Below are 23634 nucleotides of genomic sequence, written 5' to 3' on the forward strand. Positions count from 1 at the left end.
AAAGGAATTTGAGAAATACCTTATATTTTTTGAATTGTCTATGAATAAAAAAGCTGTGAAAACAGTGGCTGTCTCGTTTGGAAGGCTGCGTCCTCCGGAGGTCGCATTTGTCAGCCGCATACGTCATCGAGGCTGTCTCGTTTCCTAAAAGCAAGTAGGACACTTCGAATGCAGCCTTCGAATGCGACCTTCTTTCACGGGAATTCGGAGGTTGCATGAGGTGTATCCTTCTTGGGCACTCACAACCCACAATTCTTTGCTTCAACGGAAATGTTTAACAAAAATGGCGCCAATTTGCCCGTAAATATGATGTTCAAATGCAAGTAATGTTCATTCCCAAGTTGAAGTACTTCTGTAGATGGGTGCAGACTATATAATATGTATAATTATATTAATATATAATTAAAATAATGATTTAGACTAAAACTGCACCTGTAAAATCTATTTTCTTTTCTCTATACATCATGACAACTCTCCTAAAATGTAACTCTTACATTCCCTTCCAGAGGGGCTTTGTTCCATTGTCAATCAAATCGCTCGCACTTGTTAAAGAGTGTCATGCTGTCATAGCAACCATGTAACATTCCGTTTCCATTTGTCCTACGAAGGCCGTCTCGTTTAAACGAGGCTTGTTTAAAGGACACTCGGTATACTGCAGCCTTCAAAGGATGAATCCTACCTAGCATGCAACCTTCGAAACGAGACACCTCCAATTCTATAGTGCATCTGTTTTAAGTTGAAATGTTATCTATTTAAATTCCCCCGTTTTTTATATATTTATTATAATTGTATTTATTTATTCTGTTTTTACTTTGTACTGTCTGAGCATTAATAATAATAATAATAAAAAAAACATAATTTATGTACTCGTTGCATTCTCAGCATCACCACAAGAGGCGCTAATGCAGGAGGTACATTTTTTAAATACACACAAGTGCAAAAATGCAGGTGTATGGCATGTTGTGGTCATTTCAAATGATTTGACCTGATCACATTTCTTAGTGGCCCAAATATTTAAACAATTTCTAATCATTTTTATTTATTTTTCAGCTATTTACACCTTCTGAAAGAAAAAAAAAAAAGAAAAATTTTTGATATTTTCTTCCCAACCATTCTAGTGTATGTTGTACAAGGCTCAATAACCATATGAATTTTATCCACCATCAAACCTGCATCTGTATGTCTCTATACAACAGTTTGTTCGTTCACTCGTTTTCTGTGAAGTCTCTTCAAGTTTATCGGAAATGGACTGTCTCTGTGTTTCCGATCATTGTGATGAAGGTTTCTAGAAGATTTCTATGTTTCTGTTCATGGACCCTTGATGTTCACCGATTTTTCCCACCGAACAGATAAAAAGGTTGAAGCCTGAAGCAGCTTGAAGGATCACAGAGACCGGGGGTGCCCCGGGGCCCTCTTGCCCCAGGGGTACCATGGGATCCAGGTACACCAGCTTCTCCTCTGGCACCGTCGATGCCATCCTTACCGATGCCACGCTTGCCAGCTGGTCCTGTTTCATAAAATCAGATTTCATAAGTGAGGGTTTTCAATCAAATATGCAAAATTATTTTAAGAAAGCAACGTCATAAAAACTGAATGCTAATAAATGCAACGTGTAAAAGTAAAGTGTTACCAAATATCCCAACATCCTTAATCCTCAGAGACTTCAGCATTGATATTGATGATTTTTTGTTTTTAGGAAGACAGTGATTACAAATATGATGATTTGTTGATTATTTCGTATTGGGATGAATTTTGGAAAAATGTTGCAAAATTATGCTGAACACAAAATAAGATTTATTTTGAAGTATATTTAAGCTCTGTTGGTCCTCACAATGCAGTTGAATGGGTAATAGGATTTTAAAGCTCAAAAAGCCCATAAAGGCATCATAGAAGTAATCCACACGGCTCCAATGGTTCAATCCATGTCTTCAGAAGGGATATGATAGATGTGGGTGAGAAAAATATCCATATTTAAGACCTTTTTTACTTTAAATCTCCACTTTCACAGTCTTCTTCTTTTGTTCTTGGCAATTCAGATTCTTTGTGCCTATCGCCACCTACTGTACAGGAAGGGGAATTTATAGTAAAGAGGACTTAAATATTGATCTGTTTCTCACCCACACTTATCATATTGCTTCTAAAGGTATGGATTTAACCACTGGAGTCGTATGGATTACTTTATTGATTTATGCTGATTTAATGTGGTTTTAGAAGCTGAAAATATTCTTCTGAAAATCTTTGTTCGTGTTCAGCAGATGAAAGAAAGTCAAACACATCTGGGATGGCACGAGGGTGAGTAAACTATCCCGTTAACAAGATAAACCATAAACTGCACTTGTCTAAACCATCTAAGTGGTCCTGAAATCTGGTTTGAGGTTTAAGGTTTTGTACCTTGTGGTCCGGGTTCTCCAGGAATTCCTGGAATTCCGATCCCATTATCTCCTTTATCACCTTTTTGTCCTGCATCACCTTCACAAACATTCAAAGTATTAGACACAAAGTATATCACATTCAATTTACCATATTCATGTATCATGGCATTTAAGCCAAAATGACTTCAAAGAATTTAACTGTACATGTAAAATAAATAAATAAATAAATAAAACATGGTAATTGTCCATACTTTTTGTTGTTGTCAAAAACTAACTCTGTAATGCTAATATGCGTATACTGTATAACCTGGTGAAGTTAGATTTCTTGTTCTTTCCCCTTTAGCAAACATTTTTTGTTTTAAGAATAAATCTCAAAACATTTTACAACCCCAGACTTTACAATATCTACAAGACTGTACAACAACCTCCATTTGAGAGGACAAAAGAAGAGCAATGCTAATTTCTCTGGAGTCTGTTACCCAGCAACCGATGGTGTAAATTGTTGTGTGTTCGGAGTTTTAGCCTGTAAATTCCACTTGGGGCAATTTATAATTATGAAAGTAGCATTTATAGCATAAAGACTGCTAGAGGTTCGGCTGTACATTGCAAAAAGTTATTTATTACTTATAGAAGACTTTTTAATTAGTATTAATTTTTTATTTGTTTACCAACAACATTTCTTTTTCAAAAATGATTTAAAATCAAGGTACTATTTCTTGTCCTTGTTTAACATCTTAGCTCAGTAGGTCCTTAAAATGCAAGTGAATGGCAAAAGTCACAGACAGTCAGCATAAACTTCATCCATATAACACCAGCTGTTAACTTAATGTCTTCTAAAGCGACACGACCGCTTTTGGTGTGAAAAAGATACAAATTTAAGTACTTTTTTCAAACTATAAATCATGCTTCAGGTCGGCAGCGGTACGCACCTGTGACATAATCGCATAGGCATTTGAAACATGCACGAACTGACGCGTGTGTGTCATAGCTACATTCTCATGAAGAGCAGCGCTGTTTACAAGCGAGGAGGAGGAACGCTGTACAGTAGCTTGGTTGATTTTCTTTTATGAACACCAGATTCAAGGACATTTTCAAAGCACCTTTTATTTCATATCAAGCACTTATTAACACTTATTAACATTTAAGCATGCATCATGATGAAGATAATACATTTAACATTCTGTAATATTCAATGTGTGAAGATGACTTTTTCATTAAGTTCAGTAGAAATGTTATTGGTCACAATATGTCAATACATTCAATATCAGTTTTTAATGAATACATTTATTATTATTATATTATACTTTTTATCCTTAAAACAATATATATATATATTGTGCAGTGTAGCTCCTGAAGTAATTGTACCTTGTTTTAAATTCTTTTTGGATTTTTTTTTTTTAATTGGAAAACTAATAAAAATAAAATAAAAACGAATTAAAAATGTATCTAAAACTAATAAATAACTTTTTGCAATGTACAGCCTAACCTCTCTCACCTTTTTTTTTTTTTTTTTTTACTTGATTTCATGCTAACTCATAAAAGCAGTTCTGACCCCACAGAGAAATACCACTTTAAATGGTATTTAACAAATAAATAATGTATTTATTTACATGTTCTGCTTACTTATTACATATTTTTTAAAAGAATGTAGTACAGGTAAAAGGAAATAGCACTTGGGTGTTTTCTCTTTAGATGCTCTAACATGCAAGTTTTGCTTCCGTGGAACACCAGCTTCCCTTATGGGGCGGCTGTGGCTCAGGTGGTAGAGCGGGTTGATTCCTGACCCACACGACTCCACATGCCGAAGTGTCCTTGGGCAAGACGCTGAACCCCAATTTGCTCCCAATGGCAGGCTAGTGCCTTGCATGGCAGCTCTGCCATCATTGGTGTCTGAATGGGTGAATGAATCACAGTGTAAAGTGCTTTGAATACCGTTAAGGTTAAAAAGGTGCTATATAAGTGCAGACCATTTACCATTCATGACCACATTCATTATCTTTTATAAAATTAGGGCTTACATTAGCCTACACTAGGGATTTTCTCTTCAGTCAATTGCTTCCCAGCAAGGAATCAATTGACTTACATGCTGCTGACTTACATTTATATTGTAAGTCAGCTGATTCTGGAATTAAGACAGAAAGACAAAATTTCCTGCATTATAAACGTGGAACTACAGTGAATAAATAAAATGATGCGCAATATTTGCAATCCTACCGTCTGTGTTCTGCGATTGCTATTGGATCCTTGAATGATGCATAACGTGCGAGGAAGAGCAGCCGGTGACGTTTATGGTGCAGCCCTAATTGTTCAGCCCTAATTCAAGCCTGAAATTCAAGTACTTTCAATGACTTTCAAAGAGTGTGGGAACACTGCATTTATTCTCTGTTTCTTTACTCACAAGGCTGAGTTTGTGTGCTTATCCTGGATGTCTCAAACGAGTGGAGAACGTTAGATTACGTCGGTATCCATGGCAACGCGAATACGTCACATGAGAGACCACTTGGACTCCACCCTCTCCTTAAGCGTTGGATTATAGTTAAAAAGTACATCAATATTCATCTTTTTTTTGCACCAAAAGCTATTGTATAGATTTAAAAGACATTAATTAACCGCTGGAGTCATGTTAATGACATTTATGCTGACTGTCTTTGATTTTTGGACCTTCAAAAGAGAAATCGCCATTCACTTTTTTCAAGGACCTACCGAGCTATGACATTTAAAAAAATGTCTTCAAATGAGTTCTAGAGTAGAAAGAAAGTCATGCACAGCTGGGATATTATGAGGGTGAGTAAACAATGAGAGATTTTTCATATTTGGGTGAACTATCCCTTTAAACATTTCAATGTTTACCTTTGGCTCCTGGATTTCCAGGAAGGCCATAGTATCCTGGAGGCCCCTTGGGGCCCACAAGTCCTCTGGGTCCGGCCTCTCCTGCTGTCCCTGCTGGTCCGGGTGGCCCCATGGGTCCTGGAGTTCCAGGAGCCCCAAGAGGTAGAGGCTTCTTGGCCAGTTCTTTCTTATATGCATCTAAATGTTCTGTTGAGCACAGTAAAAATGTCATAATTTAGTGATAGATTATAAAAGGACATGATCTGATGCTTTTCGACAGGTTTAATTTATAGTTTACTGTAAAAAATGTAAACTATGTCATTAGGACCCAGTCTCATGTCATTCCAAACCTGTTTGATATTCGTTCTTTCATGGAAGAGCAAATATTTTGAAAAATGCTCATGCTTTTTTTGTCCATACAATGAAGGCATATCAACGAAGGGCTGTCGAGCAAAATAAATTAAAAAAAATTTTTTTTAAAAAGAGCATTTGGCACGTAAACTGAATGAAAATGGATATATCTAAAAACAATGACGTATGTGATCCATTCAACCAAAACAATCAAGATGGCGACCTGCGTTATGGCGATGCTGTTGTGCTTGATATTCATGTTGATAGCGTTTTTAAAGATAAATGTTACTTTGTATAACCTTCCCATTACATAACTTCAAATGCGAAGGGAAGTTTACTCAGAATTGGTGCCCGGCGACGGAACGCGAGGACAATTGCATTTCTTACCACACATGCAACGTTGATTTTTTGCCTGCCCAGTGAGGGGATTAAATGTATCCATATTAATCTAGACGTAGCGTTAAATTACAGTCTGTTCCTCACACAAAGCTATCTTATGGCTTCAAAAAACTTGGAATATTGTACATTAAGGTACTTCTTGTATCTTGACAGCCCCTAGTCACTATGCTTTTGTTGCATGGAAAAAGCAGCGAGAACATTCTTAAAAATGGTAGAACGAAAATCCAAAAGGCTTGGAACAACATGAGGGTGAGTAAATGACAGAGTTTTAATATTGGGGAGAAGTATTGCTTTCATTACTGCTAAAGTAAAATATCATGCCTTCAACAACAGCCGAACAAATTTCACGAATCTTCTCGTCACTCATCTTTGGGCTCTTGAAAACAAATTCACAACACAACAAATCAGCAATAAACACATTATTTAGAAACAAAATGGAAACATGAAAATGCACAATTTCACGAAGTTACAGGTACTCACAGGAACTCCTCTGGGGCCTGGTGGTCCAGTCAGTCCTCTCTCCCCTTCCAAACCTCTCGCCCCCTGGGGGCCGGTCAGACCCTCATGACCTGGCTGTCCTGGATGACCATCAGCACCTGTAGCTCCTCTCTGGCCTTTCTCTCCAAGCTTAGATAACACAAGCAAACAAATGTTCAACAAAAGCACATAATTAAATTTTCTGAAGCTTTGTGAAGAACATATGGGTGGTGCTTGCCTGTGCAAAACTCCAGGGTGGCTACTAGGGCATTGCTAGTATCTGTGGTTGCTAAGGTGTTCTAAGTGATCATTAGTGACAATACAGGATTACACACCAAAGGTTCATATGTTTAGGGCAGGGGTGACCAACCCTGCTCCTGGAGAGCTACCTTCCTGCAGAGGTTAGATCCAAACCTATTCAAACACACCTGAACCAGCTTATCAAGGTCTTTAGGATTACTTGAAAATGACAGGCAGGTGTGTTGGAGCTAAACTCTGCAGGAAGGTAGCTCTCCAGGAGCAGGGTTGGTCACCTCTGGTTTAGGGGATGAATTAGCTTGTTCCAATCCCTCACCCTAAGTATGCACTAAGGGGGCTTTAGCAACCACCATTAATACAGAAATGTCTTTAAAAATGTAACAAAATGTACAACTTTAATCTCAAAGAATGTTTTGCCCATTGATGAAGTGTGGTAGAGCACATACCTCTCCTTTGATGCCAGGAATCCCAGGAGGCCCCTGTAAACCATTATTAAAATCAGCTTATTTTGCACATACTGGAATATCATAATTAGAGGGTTCACGACAGGAACTTTGAAGCAATCATGGCGTACCTGATCACCCTTCACGCCTGGTTCTCCTGCAACACCTGGATTACCCTGTGCCGATGAGAGAGTGTAAAATTACATGCTATCCTTCAAATATTTAATAAGGTCACTGAGATTGCGGTTTCACTATGGCACACTTACCTCACTACCTTTAGGACCAACTGGACCAATCGGACCCTGAAGTTACAAAAAAGCAACATGATCACATACAGTGAGCAGTAATAATGAAGTCTGGTTGGTTATGATTTGTAAAGTGAACATGGTCACACCTGGTCTCCTTTATGACCCGTGTGACCTTTGATTCCAGGAGGACCCATGAATCCCTGGTCACCTTTATCTCCCTGCGGATGTAGTTAAGAATGACAATTAATTACAATAACAACGTTTAAATGCACATTATTTTTAAAAATAATTATATGTTAAAAGAATGTTCCAGGTTCAAAATAAGTTAAGCTCCATCAACAGAATCTGTGATATGCTGTCAATTAAAACAGAAAATCATGTTTGCAGTAGTGCACACTTTCAATGTCAGTGGCGCAAGTGAATCAGGGTTGAAAAGCAGAAATGTGGAGTTTGTATTTTTTTTTTTAAAGCACTTATATTAAGTATTCTGTACAAAACTATATGTCATCCCTTTAGCAGTAGGACAGCTTTTCTAGGCTATTGTTTTTTTTTTTTGCTTTACTGACGATTTGTTTCCTAAGTAAATCAGTCCCTTTCTGGTATTCTTACCCATATTATGCAAACAAAACATGGTTTACTGTATTTACATGGTCAAAATAAGAGTTGAATGTCTGCTCGTAACAATTTTACCTATACCTTTTATGCTTTCAATCATTACAGACCATATCTCAAAGACTGCAAGATCAAGTAGATTTACACTCTACAATATCAGGAAGATAAGACCCTTCCTCTCTGTACATGCCACACAACTGCTTGTTCAGTCACTTGTCATAACTAGACTGGACTACTGTAACACTCTCATTGCAGGCCTTCCTGCATGTTCAATTAGACCTCTGCAAATGATCCAGAATGCAGCAGCACATCTGGTCTTTAATGAACCAAAGAGAGCACATGTTACACCACTCTTTGTCTCTCTCCACTGGCTGCCGGTTGATGCACGTATTAAATTCAAGGCCCTGATGCTGGCATACAAAACAGTCACTGGGTCTGCTCCAGCATACCTCAAATAATTTATGCAGATTTACACTCCCACCAGAAGCCTGCGGTCGGCTAAGGAACGTCACCTTGATGTACCAACACAAAGAGGCACCAAAACACTTTCCCAGACTCTCAGTTTCATCATACCACATTGGTGGAATGACCTTCCCAACTCCATCCCTGAAGCTGACTCACTCTCTATCTTCAAAAAACGGCTAAAAACACATCTTTTCCAAGAGCACTTAACTAGTCACAAAAAAAAAAATATATATAATTCTTGTTGCACTTAAATCTGATTTGTATGCTATTCTGATGCTAGTGAAACTTTGTAGTATGGCACTTTTCGTACTAATGTCTCCTTAAGATGATTCGCTTATGTTTTCCTCTTTTGTAAGTCGCTTTGGATAAAAGCGTCTGCCAAATGAATAAATGTAAATGTAAATGCAATTAATTAATGTAAAAGTAATGCAACTAAATATTAACTAAACCTTTTTTTTCTTACTTACAATAATAATAGTACTAATATTATAAATACAGAATTTTAGTAAAACCCAGAGACCCATAATGTAGCCCATGGGTGCATCATAGGGGCTAACCTACCAGTATTCCTGGTGGCCCCGCTGGGCCGACGGGACCCTGTTTTCCTGTTTCACCCTGAGGAGGGAAAAGTTTGATAAAATATGTTTTTTTTCTAAAGCAAAAAGCAGAATTTTAAAAAGCATGAAAAATATGTACAGTGGTCCTACTCCACAAGTACCTACAAAGTGGATCAGTCAATGTGTCACAGTATGCTTTACAGTATTGCAGCCGCTTTAATAAATGTAATAACATTGACTTTCACCAGGTGATCAATTCAATTCCAGAAATCCATAAACAGAAATGTTGCACCCAAAATATAAATAGACATTCATACTTGATAGCAGACTATATGATGAGTTCAGATGAAATACAGAATGCATAAATACTGTATTTAAAGGTGTTAGGATGTTAGAGGATAGCCGAATACTCTCTACTGTCACCTTCTTTCTTGGCTGGTATTGGGGGCAGGGTTCAGGACCATCAAGCAATTAATGCAACACACCAGGGCTGCATTTCCCAAAAACATTGTAAGCCTAAGTAGATTGTAGAAACCATTGGCGCCAATGGCGATCAACTTAAGCTTGCGATGCTTTTGGGAAACAGCCCTGTGTGATGAGGTGGCTGGCTGGCTGGTTTAGTGAAGGTGGTGTATGCTGTGGATGCACAGTGAATGGACATCTTTATACTGGACTTGATGTTGGGTTAAGTTTTTTTGCTTTGGATTTATTTGAGTTTTTGGACAAATGGTTGCAACCAATTCTATTAAAAACAAATGAACTATGTCCACAAGAGGACTGCGGTTTGCACTGGCGGTGGTTCCAGGTGACGACATAATTTGCTATAAGGTAACGTTACCCATGCCACCCTATTGCTTTCCTCTTTCTGTTCCTTTTTTTGTTTGTTTGATTTTGCACTACTTCACCTCTAGTTGGACAGTCTTTGTTAGGGATACTGGTAGGTAGGCAATTAATGGGTAACCACTAGCATCTCGTAAAACAGGGCAATTAAACAGAAGTATGTATGAATGGTGTTTTAAATTACAGTGGCTCCTTTGGCTCCTGGAGTTCCATCTTCTCCTGCAGGTCCAGGTGCACCCTAATATATCGAATGAATATGATTAATCAAAATGGAAAGAATGGATTCAAGCACATAAAAGCGCTGATATCATAATACTCACATCTTTACCGGGAAGCCCAATTGGACCAGTCAGTCCAACAGCACCAGTTTCACCCTATGACATTATATATTGAGTAGTAAAACAGAGTACTATTTGCCACAGCATCACATTTCACATCTTAATCTTACTGTACAAAATGTATTTAAGGTATGTTATTTTGCATGCAAAATGATGATTTCTTTCATGTAATGATTACCTTTTGACCTGCAGACCCTACGAGTCCTTGTTTTCCTGGCAAACCCTAAATTTGAGATGCAGCGTTGGTCACTGATTCCAAATGAGAGCAAATCTCTTAATTTACTGTTTGTTGGAGTCAATATCACATCTCCATTAACACAGAAATAAATTTTAATAGGCCTCCATTTGACAAGTTTTAATCTTAGTAGCTTTCAGAGTAAAATGGACAACTTCAGTTATCATTTAAGGAAGTGCACACCAGAATAATACAAATATGTAAATATATATTCACTGATTAACTTACGGGAATTCCTACAATTCCTCTGACACCGATGGCTCCGGGAAGCCCTGGCTCTCCCTTTCGAGTAGAAAACAGAATCTCAAACACCTCTTTGATGTAATTAGCAATCAAAAGAACATGCTAAAATTATTTAAGTATACATAAACATTGACAGCCCATTTTCTTTGACAAATCGAAAATATTTTAGAGTGAAACAGGTAGGGCTGTGTGTTGATATATGTTTCCCAATTAAATTCCAATTCAAAATTCTCGATTCAATTACATTTTCGATTTGATTCGATATCGATTCATATAAGGTATATTTCAGGTTTAATGTCTATTATATTGCATATATTATATTTGTTTAATTTGTATTGTTTAATGCAAAATGTTTACTATTTACATGTATTTACATTGATTAGCACAACATGTGCAAAATCGACACTGTCTCTTTAAGAAAACCGGCAGTTTTGAAATGAGCATCTGTAAATAAGCGCATATTAATGAGATATGACTTGAATGGCTTTACCTCACCTGTGCTACTCATGATTATTAAAATAGTTATTAGTCAATCACAAATCGATTGCATGGATCTCATCTTTGGACACATATTACGCTGGACGTGTCAAATTAAATTACACTCTCAACACGCAGTGAAAGGATCTCAATGCAGAACTTTTTCACCAATATACTACTCAATCACTGGCGAGTGAAATCTGAACATTTACCAGCAAGTTTCTAATCACAGACAGAGAGTTGCACAGTAAAAGATTGTTCTTGGGATTTAAGAATCTATATTGAGATTGGGATGCATTGGAAAATCTATATTCTTAGCAAGTTATTTTGATAGACTATGAAAACAAACTATTTATTTTGTTTGGAATAACATGTAATGATAAAATGCTCACAATAAATCTAGGAACATGTATTACTAAACTAAATAAGGCCAATTTTGATCTCACGTTGACTTTGAGAGTTTAGCACTTAACAAGTTGTCTTGAATTTTGAGTTTTAGTTATATGTATAAACATCATCACCTCTCACCTTCTCTCCTGGAGCTCCTGGGTCTCCATCAGAACCATGCTTTCCTGGCTCACCCTACAAGTGACATCATTAAAGATAAGAGAGATATTTCCAGTAGCTCATCTAGTACCATTTCCTATTTATTACGACAACAATATGATATAACGGGCATTTTCATCAATAAATCTGTTGAGAGAGGGCCTGGGTAGCTCAGCGAGTAAAGACGCTGACTACCATCCATGGAGTCCTGAGTTCGAAACCAGGGTGTCCTGAGTGACTCCAGCCAGGTCTCCTAAGCAACCAGATTCACCCGGTTAACCTCCATGTGGTCGCCATAATGTGGTTCTTTCTCTCGGTGGGGCGCATGTTGAGTTGTGCGTGGATGATGTGGAGAATAGCATGAAGCCTCTATACACGTTACGTCTCCGCAATAATGCACTCAACAAGCCACGTGATAATATGCACGGATTGATTGTCTCAGATGCGGAGGCAACTGAGATTTGTCCTCCCCACCCGGATTGAGTCACTACGCCACCACGAGGACTTAGAGAGCATTGGGAATTGGGCATTCGAAATTGGGGAGAAAATAAATAATAATCTGTTGAGAACTGATCTCAAAAGTCTCACTCACAGTGTCACCCTTGGCACCTGTAGCTCCATTCTCACCCGGGGCTCCGATCACACCCTGAAAATAAAACACAGGAAACAATGTGTCAAAAGGATTTCAATTATTGTTATTTAATTCATAGTTATTCTTATTAGAGTTTGACATGGACAGTGGAAAAGGCTTACATCATCTCCTTTCGGTCCTGGATGTCCCTGCCGCCCTCTGATGCCTTCAACACCCTGTTAAGATACATAAATATTAATATAAAATTCATGAAAAAAAAACTGCCATTGAGATGAAAGGGAAAGATAATAGAAAGCACTCTGCACGTATTATAGACCTCCTTGAAAGGCCTTGAAAAAGCCTGAAATCCCTCAAATCTGAACAGCATTCTCGGTCTCATTCTCATAAATAACAGATTCTCTTGTAGTTTGACTGTAGACTGTAGTTCAGAATCACCGGCTGTTTTATTTTTTAAATCAATGAAATACTGTGCACGCACTGGAGATCCTGGTGGTCCTGTTGGTCCTGGGATACCGTTAAATCCTGGAGGGCCCTGTAAGCACAAGCAACAGACCGTAAAATATTTGATTGACAGCAGGAACCTCACAGAATATCACACATACAGTGATCTATCGAACAATGTATCAATCCTTCAATTTCAGCAAATCTCTATAAGAGTTGGAAATAACAGTAACAGTGTTAGAATGTAATAACAATCATGGTTATTACTCGGTTATAGTCGCTCCAAAATGTGGTAACTGTGAAAGTGTTAGCATGCAGATAAACGTACTTCACATCATTTAGAAAAAGAAAATCAAATAATTTTGTATAACACAATACAACAAATTCATGTGAAATGTAAAACTGACATTACCGCAACCGAACCTTTACAGATGTCTCCAGAGCAACATTTATGTGTTGCACATACAGTATAAACGTATTAATTTCCTTGTGAGTGTATATTGGAACATTAGTAACCATAGATTACATCCTTTACTTCTCAGCAAATTTGGCTAGATACATAATGTATGCACAGCATTCATACTCCAGACAATAACTGCAGATGTTATTTGATTGGCCATACTGAGTGTTAAACAAATGCAATTATTAGGGCCGATTAATCGAATTAAATGCCGATTAATCGAATCAATCACACTTAATTGCATATATAAATATTCCCCCAAAAAAGACCATCAAATAACAATAATTCAGTATATAGTGATTACTACTACAGTACACATGAGATGAGCTTCAGCATTAAGATTTATCACAGCTGAGAGACACATCCGACGGAGTAATCACACATACTCAGGGCGCTTACATGATACCGAACTGTCCTCATTGTGAGGAGATAATTGCTTCTATAGTGAATGACTACAGTAAAATACTCAGGGGAGACCCTGATTTTTTACACAGAGAAAATAGGATGTATTTGACCAAAATTGCCATTATCTTCAACAAGCTGATTAACACTACACTTCTGCTTGGGAGTTGGGACAGATGCAGGTATTCACAGAATTGCTTGTGTGCAGCTTTTCAACTAGCAATGGAAGTAAGAAAATCCATGAAGATCCGTGGCTTAAGATACAGTAGTAGTAGTAGTTTTTTATTTTGTATTTTTTTTTTGCAACAGTCCTTAGTTTTTCCTCATTTTTTTTAATTATGTACTTGTTCTTTGAATTGTTGTATAAAAGCAATATCACACTCGCAAAGGCTGTAATTACCTACGGCCGAATCACAGCCGTTCTGATGTACGGTCATATAGCACTCTTCCTCATGTGATATTGTTTACAGTATAATGTAAAAATAATAATACAGCTAATTAAAATGCATTATATTATTGTGGCATATTAAGACAAGACAAAAAGCATTGATAAGTCAAGACAAAAATTGGCTTTAGAAGGCAATATATTGTTTATTTCCATATTATTGAACATATGCCTATTGTTGTCCTACTGTCCACAGCAATCTATTTTGCAGTTGAATTCGTCAGCTGTCTGAGATAGATGTATAATAAGGCCTTTTATAAGGATGCATCAATGTACACATACGTCAGCCATGCACTTTTGGACCATCTCAGTTTGGGTGCATCTTGTCATAAACGCAGCGTTTTTAGGAGTATCAAGAAAATGCGGTTTGAAACTTATAAAAACATGTCTGGAGATCCCTGCCTTCAGAATTGTTTTCTGTCTAGCTTTGTTTAAACGCAAGGATGCATTCTCATCTTGTGCTTTCGCCAGTGTCAAACAAACTTGAGTTTGGTTCTCTGTACAGCTACAGTATGCGATGCCTATACAGCTGGAGATTCGCTTACTGCCCCCTGCTGAAAACAGGTGATCCTTCCAGCTCTGATAGTTGGACTAATGCGACCCAGGCATACGATTAATTGCAGGATTTTTAAATGATATTTTCCCATAAAAATCGCACTGAGTTAACACATTAAATTGGCAGACCTATTAATTCCTCCGCTTCAGATGAAGATGCATGTAAGTCTTACCCGATCTCCTTCATCCCCATGAGCTCCAGGGAATCCAATTGGACCTCTCTGGCCCTGCAATAAATAATGATTTTGTAAGGTACAACTCCATCTCTCCATCTCCAGTCTCTGAGATATTTTGGGGTGCAACGTGGTAGACACATTCATTTTCTTACATCTTCTCCAGGGCGTCCAGGAGGACCTGGCTCTCCAGCGGCTCCTCGCTCTCCCTGTCAATAAAAGAGGGAATATGTGACTACCGTGTTTGTACATTAAGAACGACTTTATGTATTCATGTACAGTATATGCTGTTTTATGTTTTTTATTATTGTTAAGGACATTTATTTTTCTGTTGCGTGCAGATAAACCTGACTTACCTTTTCACCTTGACTGCCTGGAACGCCGTCCAAGCCAGGCAGGCCGTGTTGTCCCTGAAATTTAATTCAATAATGTACTCATTTAGAAGAGATGTTCTTGGAGTTTGTCCAAACAAAAGCTCATCAGTGAACATACAGTACTTGTGTATAGCTACTCTGGGTGGTTTCTAGAGTGTTACAAAGCAGTTGTTTTGTGTGGTTGCATGGTTTTGTTTGGTTGTTGTTAGGCAGTTGAGTTCTGGGTGGTTGCAAGGGAAGGGTCAGATTTGCCTTCGGCAGGGACGGGACTTTTCCTGGTGTTCCGATAGCAAGCAGATGTTCATTATGATTAAAACAAATACATACATTTTTTAAAATGGCCTTTAAAATATATTATTCTTATTGTATTATATACATTTCTGAATCTGACTCGATCAATTGTATTTATGACCAATGTAGCCTATTAAACCTGTTATAATAATAATAATAATAATAATAATAATAATAATAATACATTATTGTGCATATATGTATCTATGATGTCATTTATATCTAGTGGGCAATACCCCCAATCCGACCCTGTTGCCATGGATTTAGTTTGTGGTTGCTAAGGTGTTCTAAGTGGTTTCTAGGGCATTTATAGGCTGTTCTTGGTGGTTACTACGGTGTTACTAAGGCGTTTTCTTCAGTTCTATGATAGTGGCTAGTCTAAAGCATTTGTCTTACCATCATCCCTGGCAGACCGGGCAGCCCCTGAGGTCCGGCCGGGCATGTAGCCTGACACTGCTAACAAATGCACACAAACGCAAACAGGAAGTGTAGTAAAACACAGAACACTTTAATCAATACGTCGCTCATAAGACAAATTCAAAAGACCCACTATAGCTCAGAACACATAAGATCAGGGACCACAGCCAAATTTAAATTTTCTGAAGAAAATGTGAGTGGTGGTTGTATGTGGGGGATTGAATCTCTTAAGTATGATCAATAGTAGTGATTCTTGATTTATGACTTTTCAATAACTTTTATCTTTTCAAAGAGCTAATGGGAAATTATAGAGCTTAAATAGTGAAGTTTGACCAAACCCCCCCCACCTGACATTAAGATGCACAGATACTGTATGTCTCAGATCCCAAGGGAATGTTGTTTATAGAATGTAATTGTTCATTCTATATGTGCAGGTTCTGTGTGTCCATTGAAACATGAATATTATTCAAATCTAACAAGCACTCACAGTCTCCCCACTTCCCTCAGGATTCCCAGCACCGGGAGGCCCCTACGGAGAGCAGAATGACAGCAGAGTAGTTTAAATTCATAAGCAAACACACACACACACACACACACACACACACACACACACACACACACACACACACACACACACACACACACACACACACAAGAAAAGACCCTTTTTAAAAGCAACAGGTCTGTGTAAAAGCCCCAAAAACCTTCCAAGAACAGAAGCCATTGGACCCAGAGAGCATCCATTGCTTAAGTCAGGGTTAACAGCAAAGACAAAAGCGATGCAGCAAATGAGAATGCATTAACAAAAGGGGGCCACGATTTTGCCAAGTAGGTTCCTGGATCATTTTTGTTGGTTCTGTTACAACATTCCAATGAACAAATCAGATTTTAGGATTAGGGTTAAGCTTAGGACTTGTATTGGGTCTTCAACAACATTTTTTGATCTGATTTAAGGGGAAGTTAATTTTGGAACTTTCACTTGAGCAATGTGAGAGGAAGGTGCTCAAGCCTGTAAAATGTTTTGATTTGGTGCACCATATTACAAGTATTTACCAGCAACCAAACACATTACAAAGAGAAGGGTTGTGCAGCAGGAAACCTAGTGAATGTCAATATCTGGGTCACGATTCGATACATTCCGATTCTTTATATTTAGTATATAGTAGGGATGTGCCCAAAGCCAAATGCCTTATTCGGAAAAGCACGAATAATGACGTCAAAATTAATAACTTATACGAATAACATTAATCGGAACTATTTTGTTTTCTTTTTCGGAAGAATGATCATCCAATGAGCACTATAAAAAAATTGAAATATTGAAATATCTTTATATGCATGAAGAAAGCAAATTGCCAAAAAAAGAAGAAGAATGTGAAAGTGAAAGTGGAGATTTATAGTAAAGAAATTACTTAATCTTAAATGAGTTGATCTGTTTCTCACCCACACCTATCATATCACTTCTGAAGGCATTGATTTAACCACTGAAGTCATATCTGTGCATTTGGAACTTCAAAATTTTGGAACTTATTAACTTGCATTTTATGGCCCTACAGAGCTCATTTTTGGGTTATCCTTTTAAGATGACAGAATTACACACTATTGACACTCTTGTCGAATATCTTGAGAATGACCAGGACAGATTATCTAAGCACTATACAGTAGTTCTTGGAAACTATTGTTGTTCCAGGACCCACAAAAGATCCAGAAAAGCATATTTCTTAGCAAAATCACAGTCCCCTCAGCAGCAGTGCAGTAGCTAATAATATGTTTCCACTGGGGGGGACACAGTTACTAACTCAAAGAGTCTTGGAAAATAAAAGTTAACGTGTAAATCTTTATATATTATAGTTATTTAAACTAGATTAATCCAATGAAATGTATTGGATCATATGGGTTGCTTTGGTAAGAATGCATTTGCTACATGTAAAATAATAAACATGAAATTCATGGGGGCAGGTCTTACTGCGGGTCCTGGTGGTCCTGGGGGCCCAGGGGGTCCTGGAAGCCCATTACCACCTCTTGGTCCAGGAGGGCCCTGGTAGAACAACATATCATGAATAAAACATATAGAGGAGTCATAGCTACTCAAGTATGAAATCTAAGGGGCAGTTAACATTAACTACATTTTTGCATCCAACTCTGCTGATTTTCAATAGTTTATTCTGTGTAAACATTCTAGACTGACGTCTTTAAGTGTTGTGGTGTGCCTCGCTGTTTATTTAGATTCCTTGTGAAGTTTAAAATGAATGTTTTAGGACACATGCATTGTATTCTGTACATCGCACATTTTAGCAATAGAACGCATACGGTCAGAACGCCCCCTTAGTGTAGTGAGGCATTCCTGAAAGGTTTCCAACCTCTGGTCCGATGTTTCCTTCATCCCCCGGAGTACCAGGCTTCCCTGGAGGTCCCTGTGTAGGGCAATGTGAGAGTTAAAGATTACATCGATCAGCCACAATATTAAAACCACCTGCCTAATATTGTGTAGATCCCCCTCGTGCAGCCAAACAGCGGCAACCCCCATCCCAGAATAGCATTCAGAGATTATATTCTTCTCAACACAATTATACAGAGTGGTTATCTGAGTTACTGTAGACATTGTCAGTTATAACCAGTATGACCATTCTCTATTGATCTCTCCCATCAACAAGACATTTCCATCCACAGAACTGCCGCTCACTGGATGTTTTTTTGTTTTTGGCACCATTGTTAAATTTTAGAGAATGACCTGACTGGTTTGAACTGATAAAGTCTACGGTAACTCAGATAACCGTACTGTACAATTATGGTGAATATAATCTCTATAATGTAATTCTGAGAGGCAGGTTGGCGCTATTTGATGGCATGAGGGGGACCTACAAAATATTATGCAGGTGGTTTTAATGTTGTGGCTGATCGGTGTATATTTATCTCTGAAATTGATGTGAGATAAACAACAGTCAGACCAATTCAGGTTTCATCTAAAATCACGCAAAATGTGACATACTGGAGGTCCAACAGATGCTGGTCCCTAGAAAAGAAGATACAGATATTGAAAGGTAGAAGAATATGTTGGGAATAAATAGCTAATTTAGCATATGACAAAAAGGTCATTCTTTGCAAGTAAAAAAATCAACAGACTGCTTGTTAAAGTATGCAATAATTAAAGCAATAGTTTGTTTTTCTAAGAAACCTTAAGACTGAACTCACAGGGGGTCCAGCAGATCCAGGGAAACCACGAAGGCCCTAAAACCAGATAAAAACACATGTTAGAACAATGACATGAACTATATTTTCCATTACTGGAGTGAACCTTTCTAGAACATCAAACAGGAAATGAAGATAAGGGGTCATAATGAGGTTACTTACTCTTTCTCCCATTGGTCCTCGTGGCCCCATGGGGCCCATAGGTCCCTACGCACAAAGATATGTTCAATCAATAATCATGATACAGATAATGATCACACAAACAAACAGACAAAATTGTAGATAAAGGAACATTGCTTCAAAATGTCTCTCACATAGTTGTGAGAGAGAAATAGATTAACATAATATAAATCTCCATTTTCTCTTTCACTTCCACATTCTTCTTTTTTTTTGGGGGGGGGTGGGGGGTGGGGATTCACATTCTTCGTACATATCACCACCTCTTGGTTGGGGCTATTCAAAGGTGTAGATTGAAAGTAAAAATATTGAACTGTTTCTCACCCCCACCTATCATATCGCTTCTGAAGATACGGATTTAACCACTGGATTCGTATGGAAAACATTTATTTTTCCTTTATGCCCTTTTTGGAGCTTCACAATTTTATTCACCATTCACTTGCATTGCATGGACCTACAAAGCTGAGCTATTCTTCTAAAAATCTGAATTTTTGTTCTGCAGAAGAAAGAAAGTCACGCATATCTGGGATGGCTTGAGAGTGAGTAAATGATGATAACATTTTAATATATGGATGAACTACTCCTTTAAGCCACATTTAAAATTTCTAAAAGTCATTGCTTGCTGAACCAACTTTGTTTTGTGAAATGGTTTGCTTGAAAAGCATGCTTGTTCTCTCTTTCTTCCAAATAAAAGTCACCTGGTTTGATTTTATGTTATCTAATGCAATGACATTCACACATGTTTAAGTGTGGTGTAAGTGTCCAAATATTTTTTGGAGCCACTGCACTGTATATTAAATGTGAAATTATTGCAAAAGTCAGTTCACCATCTCAGAAACACATTCTCATTTTGGTTCTTTAATTAAGTGTCTCAATACTAACCACTGCTCCTGGCAGCCCCTGCAGCCCCCTCTGTCCTGGAAGTCCAATCTCACCCATGTCTCCTTTACTGCCCTGTAACACACACACACACACACACACACACACACACACACACACACACACACACACACACACACACACACACACAGACAGCAAGACGAAAACAGCTTTCTCACTGTTCAGCATGGAAGTTGCTAAGCTTCAGTTGCTAAGATACAGAGGAGCATGGTCAGTCTATGCTAACTTGATTAGTGATTCTGGACTTGTCTTTGCATCTGTTATGATCAGAGTCAGATATAAGCAGCATGTGACCCATTTATGACACACCAGATGATGATTCAGTTAAACTTTACTTTCCCTGCAGAGATAGGAGGTTGGATGTGGCAGTGTAAATGTATTTTCTGATTAAGATACACATAGTTCTTGCTGGTCTGTTTAAATAAGAATACAGTTTGGCTAACATTCTGGGCTCTATTTTCCGGAGTGCTCAAAACACAGCTCTAGGCACAACTACTATGCACTAAATCTTATACTGTTTTCATGATAGTGCTAATTCTAAGCATACTTTTCGTGTCAGTACTGTACAATTGGGCATGGGTGGGAGTTTTTGCTCTATCCGTGGGTGTATGCATGCAAACTGTGGGTGTGTTGTAATTAAGTGGCATAAACAGCAATTTGCTATTTTTCGGAAAAAAAGATTGTAGTGCAAACACATTTGAGAACAACCTCGAGAAATAAGAGAAATGTTTTTAGTGCAAAGTCTGAACTCAGTTCCTACATTTGAAGTTTGGAGATTATTTTCAAATATAATTATCATGTTTATATTTCAAATTGTATTTATGATTTTTGGTATTTTTCCACCTGTTGTCGAAGAGAGATTAAGTCTTTGCATTTTGAAAAATATTTGGTTTATTTGTTTCGTGTTTCACACTACCAACTTCTGATGAATGTGCTGTCTTTGTTTATATCACTCATGCTTAAGAAACTGGACTAAATAATAGGATGTAAATGGTGCAATAACTGGAGAAGAACCTCAGAATTAAATTGCACTTGACCAAGCCCATTATTGCTCTGCGCAAACAAAAATTCACCAAACCAACTTGTGCATAGACATGCACGAAAATACCAAAAGTTCATGGCCATGCCTGTTGACTTCACACTTGTGACTTAAATCATAGTGCTGTGCTTTGAGCTTGTGCTCTTAAAATAGGGCCCTCTATCTTTCTGAATGAATTCAAAGTTTTCATCTAAATAGATTATTATACAATTCAGGTTAAAAAAAAAAAAAAATAATATATATATATATATATATATATATATATATATATATATATATATATACATATAGTTTGGACTTTTGAAAGTTATCTGTTGTAAATTATTACTTCAATTCCATTTGACATTTACATAGTTTACGGGTTAAACTTATGCAGAATATGCCGAATTCACAGTATCTGTAAAACAATCTATTGCACATACTGTATATTCAGCAACATATATTTCAAAATACTTAAAAAAATAGCTATTTTATTGGATGTAACATGTTTTCCCAAATCATATATGTATAAATGTATAATAGGCCTATATCTGGCGACATTTTTATAGCTAGATAACTGAATAATAACACATCTGGTTTAATGGCAGGACACATCCGGTTTTATGGACATTTTTTACCTTCACAGTAACACAAGAACGCACATAAAAGCCAGAAACATACTTTACGCGAACGTGTGCGCATGCAAGAGTGCTTCGCCAATGCATTGAAAACCTCAGTACTCAAGGGGGGAATAGAGGTTCCTTCAAAAGTGTGAGACATGAAACCGGATGTGTTGTTATTCAGGTACGTTAATATGAATATATTGATTCTTCTCTTTTTCTCCCAATTTGGAATGCCCAATTCCCACGCCAATCCGGATAGTGGAGGACAAGTCTCAGTTGCGTCCGCTTCTGAGACCGTCAATCCGCACTTCTTATCACGTGGCTCACTGTGCATGACACCGTTGAGACTCACAGTATGTGGAGGCTCATGCTACTCTCCGCGATCCACGCACAACTTACCACATGCCCCATTGAGAGCGAGAACATCTAATCGTGACCACGAGGAGGTTACCACACGTGACTCTACCCTCCCTAACAACCGGGCCAATTTGGTTGCTTAGGAGACCTAGCTGGAGTCACGAATATATTGAATCTGTTTCACCATAAATGTTGTCGGCTTGAAAGTAGAAGAGGACAGATCTAATGTATGCTGTAGTGCCTCTTGCAGCAATGAACCATATTGTAACACAACATCACACAAAATCAAGCTTGCGCCGCTAGAAGCGCTTTGAGCGTAGTGTCGGAAAAGTGCTATATAAGTGTAACTTTCATTCATTCATTCAGAAGCATCTACATTGATGTACTTGCATACTTGTAGAGTCTATTTCTGCCTTAACTCTGCTCCTTTACCTATCCTACAATGTGCTTGGTTAATAGGGATGTTGATCAAAGAATGCCCTACTTGTGTACATTACATAAAGCAGAATATGCTGCTGAGTTTTAGAACATTGCCTCTTTAAAACGGAGATGTTCTTCTACTGTCTCATACTTACTAGAGCTCCTGGAGTGCCTGGGATGCCCGGAGCACCCTAGAGAATAAAAGAATCATAAAAAATACAAAATGAAAAAAGAGACACCGTGTTAAAACCAATAAGTGTAAGCCAGTGAGACAGAATAGAGGTGTTGCTGACTTAAGAACATCTCTAATGAGGATCTGAACAAGAGCAGAAATCCATAATGAACTGCCTGGGAAGGGAAGACCAAAAAAGACCTGTTTCAATCTTCTCAGTGTGTGTTGAGGACTGCGATAATGAAGTTTAAGGACAAGCACAAATATAGATATTTTTGTAGTAGAGGATTCAGTCTAGATCACAGAAGCTGACAATGCAAAAGGACATAAGTTTGAGAAAGTAGCCAAAATACATTTTAAATAATAAACTAAATGTTGGTGACCTGATTTGGATGTTCATTCTGCAGTTGTATGTAACAGTTCTTCAGTTAAGTCTTGAATCTTGACTGTAACACAATGTGCTAACCAAACACGATGCAACACTGAGTCAATATACTGTTATTTTCATAACAATTAAATCCAGCCCCTCCATACCATAATACAAAATAAAATGTCTCATTTTCATTACTCAAAATGTATATATATATATATATATATATATTATTATTAAAATGACCATAAATTCGACAAATACTATATATGTGTATATATATATATATATATATATATATATATATATATATATATATATATATATATATATATAGTATTTGTCTAATTTATGGTAATTGTAATAATAATAATAATATTGGTTCTTGGCGTGCTTACATGTTAAGTTGATGATTTCATTACATTACAGAGATGATTTAATCTCTAGAAACTAAATTGTGCCAAAAAAACTACCAAAAAAATGACTAAAAGAGCAATTGCGAGTGGACCGAAGCTTGCCAAGCTTCGGTCCATGGTGGCCACGGCCACCCCCTAGCTCCGCCACTGCTTCT

At 37.6% G+C, this 23634-nt stretch overlaps 1 protein-coding gene across 1 annotated transcript in view; it reads right to left on the reverse strand.

The window, feature by feature from the left end:
* Positions 1-1023: 1023 nt before the first annotated feature.
* LOC127650913 (collagen alpha-1(IX) chain-like) overlaps positions 1024-23634 on the reverse strand; it is an 84034-nt gene continuing 61423 nt past the window's right edge. Inside the window, exons 9-38 of the mRNA XM_052136566.1 lie at positions 22677-22712; positions 20086-20157; positions 19189-19233; positions 19030-19065; positions 18827-18850; positions 18198-18251; positions 17804-17875; positions 16328-16369; positions 15820-15879; positions 15115-15168; positions 14914-14967; positions 14759-14812; positions 12761-12814; positions 12444-12497; positions 12283-12336; positions 11673-11726; positions 10653-10706; positions 10368-10412; positions 10172-10225; positions 10036-10089; positions 9016-9069; positions 7524-7595; positions 7396-7431; positions 7261-7305; positions 7133-7165; positions 6432-6578; positions 6273-6327; positions 5223-5408; positions 2392-2469; positions 1024-1507 (exon numbers count right to left, since the gene is read on the reverse strand). Of these exons, the coding sequence (XP_051992526.1) occupies positions 1326-1507; positions 2392-2469; positions 5223-5408; positions 6273-6327; positions 6432-6578; positions 7133-7165; positions 7261-7305; positions 7396-7431; positions 7524-7595; positions 9016-9069; positions 10036-10089; positions 10172-10225; positions 10368-10412; positions 10653-10706; positions 11673-11726; positions 12283-12336; positions 12444-12497; positions 12761-12814; positions 14759-14812; positions 14914-14967; positions 15115-15168; positions 15820-15879; positions 16328-16369; positions 17804-17875; positions 18198-18251; positions 18827-18850; positions 19030-19065; positions 19189-19233; positions 20086-20157; positions 22677-22712 (1914 nt within the window). The 3' untranslated portion in view covers positions 1024-1325. The remainder of the gene's footprint in view (positions 1508-2391; positions 2470-5222; positions 5409-6272; positions 6328-6431; positions 6579-7132; positions 7166-7260; positions 7306-7395; positions 7432-7523; positions 7596-9015; positions 9070-10035; positions 10090-10171; positions 10226-10367; positions 10413-10652; positions 10707-11672; positions 11727-12282; positions 12337-12443; positions 12498-12760; positions 12815-14758; positions 14813-14913; positions 14968-15114; positions 15169-15819; positions 15880-16327; positions 16370-17803; positions 17876-18197; positions 18252-18826; positions 18851-19029; positions 19066-19188; positions 19234-20085; positions 20158-22676; positions 22713-23634) is intronic.

Source organism: Xyrauchen texanus, chromosome 10, assembly GCF_025860055.1.
Source record: "Xyrauchen texanus isolate HMW12.3.18 chromosome 10, RBS_HiC_50CHRs, whole genome shotgun sequence".
Taxonomy (NCBI): domain Eukaryota; kingdom Metazoa; phylum Chordata; class Actinopteri; order Cypriniformes; family Catostomidae; genus Xyrauchen; species Xyrauchen texanus.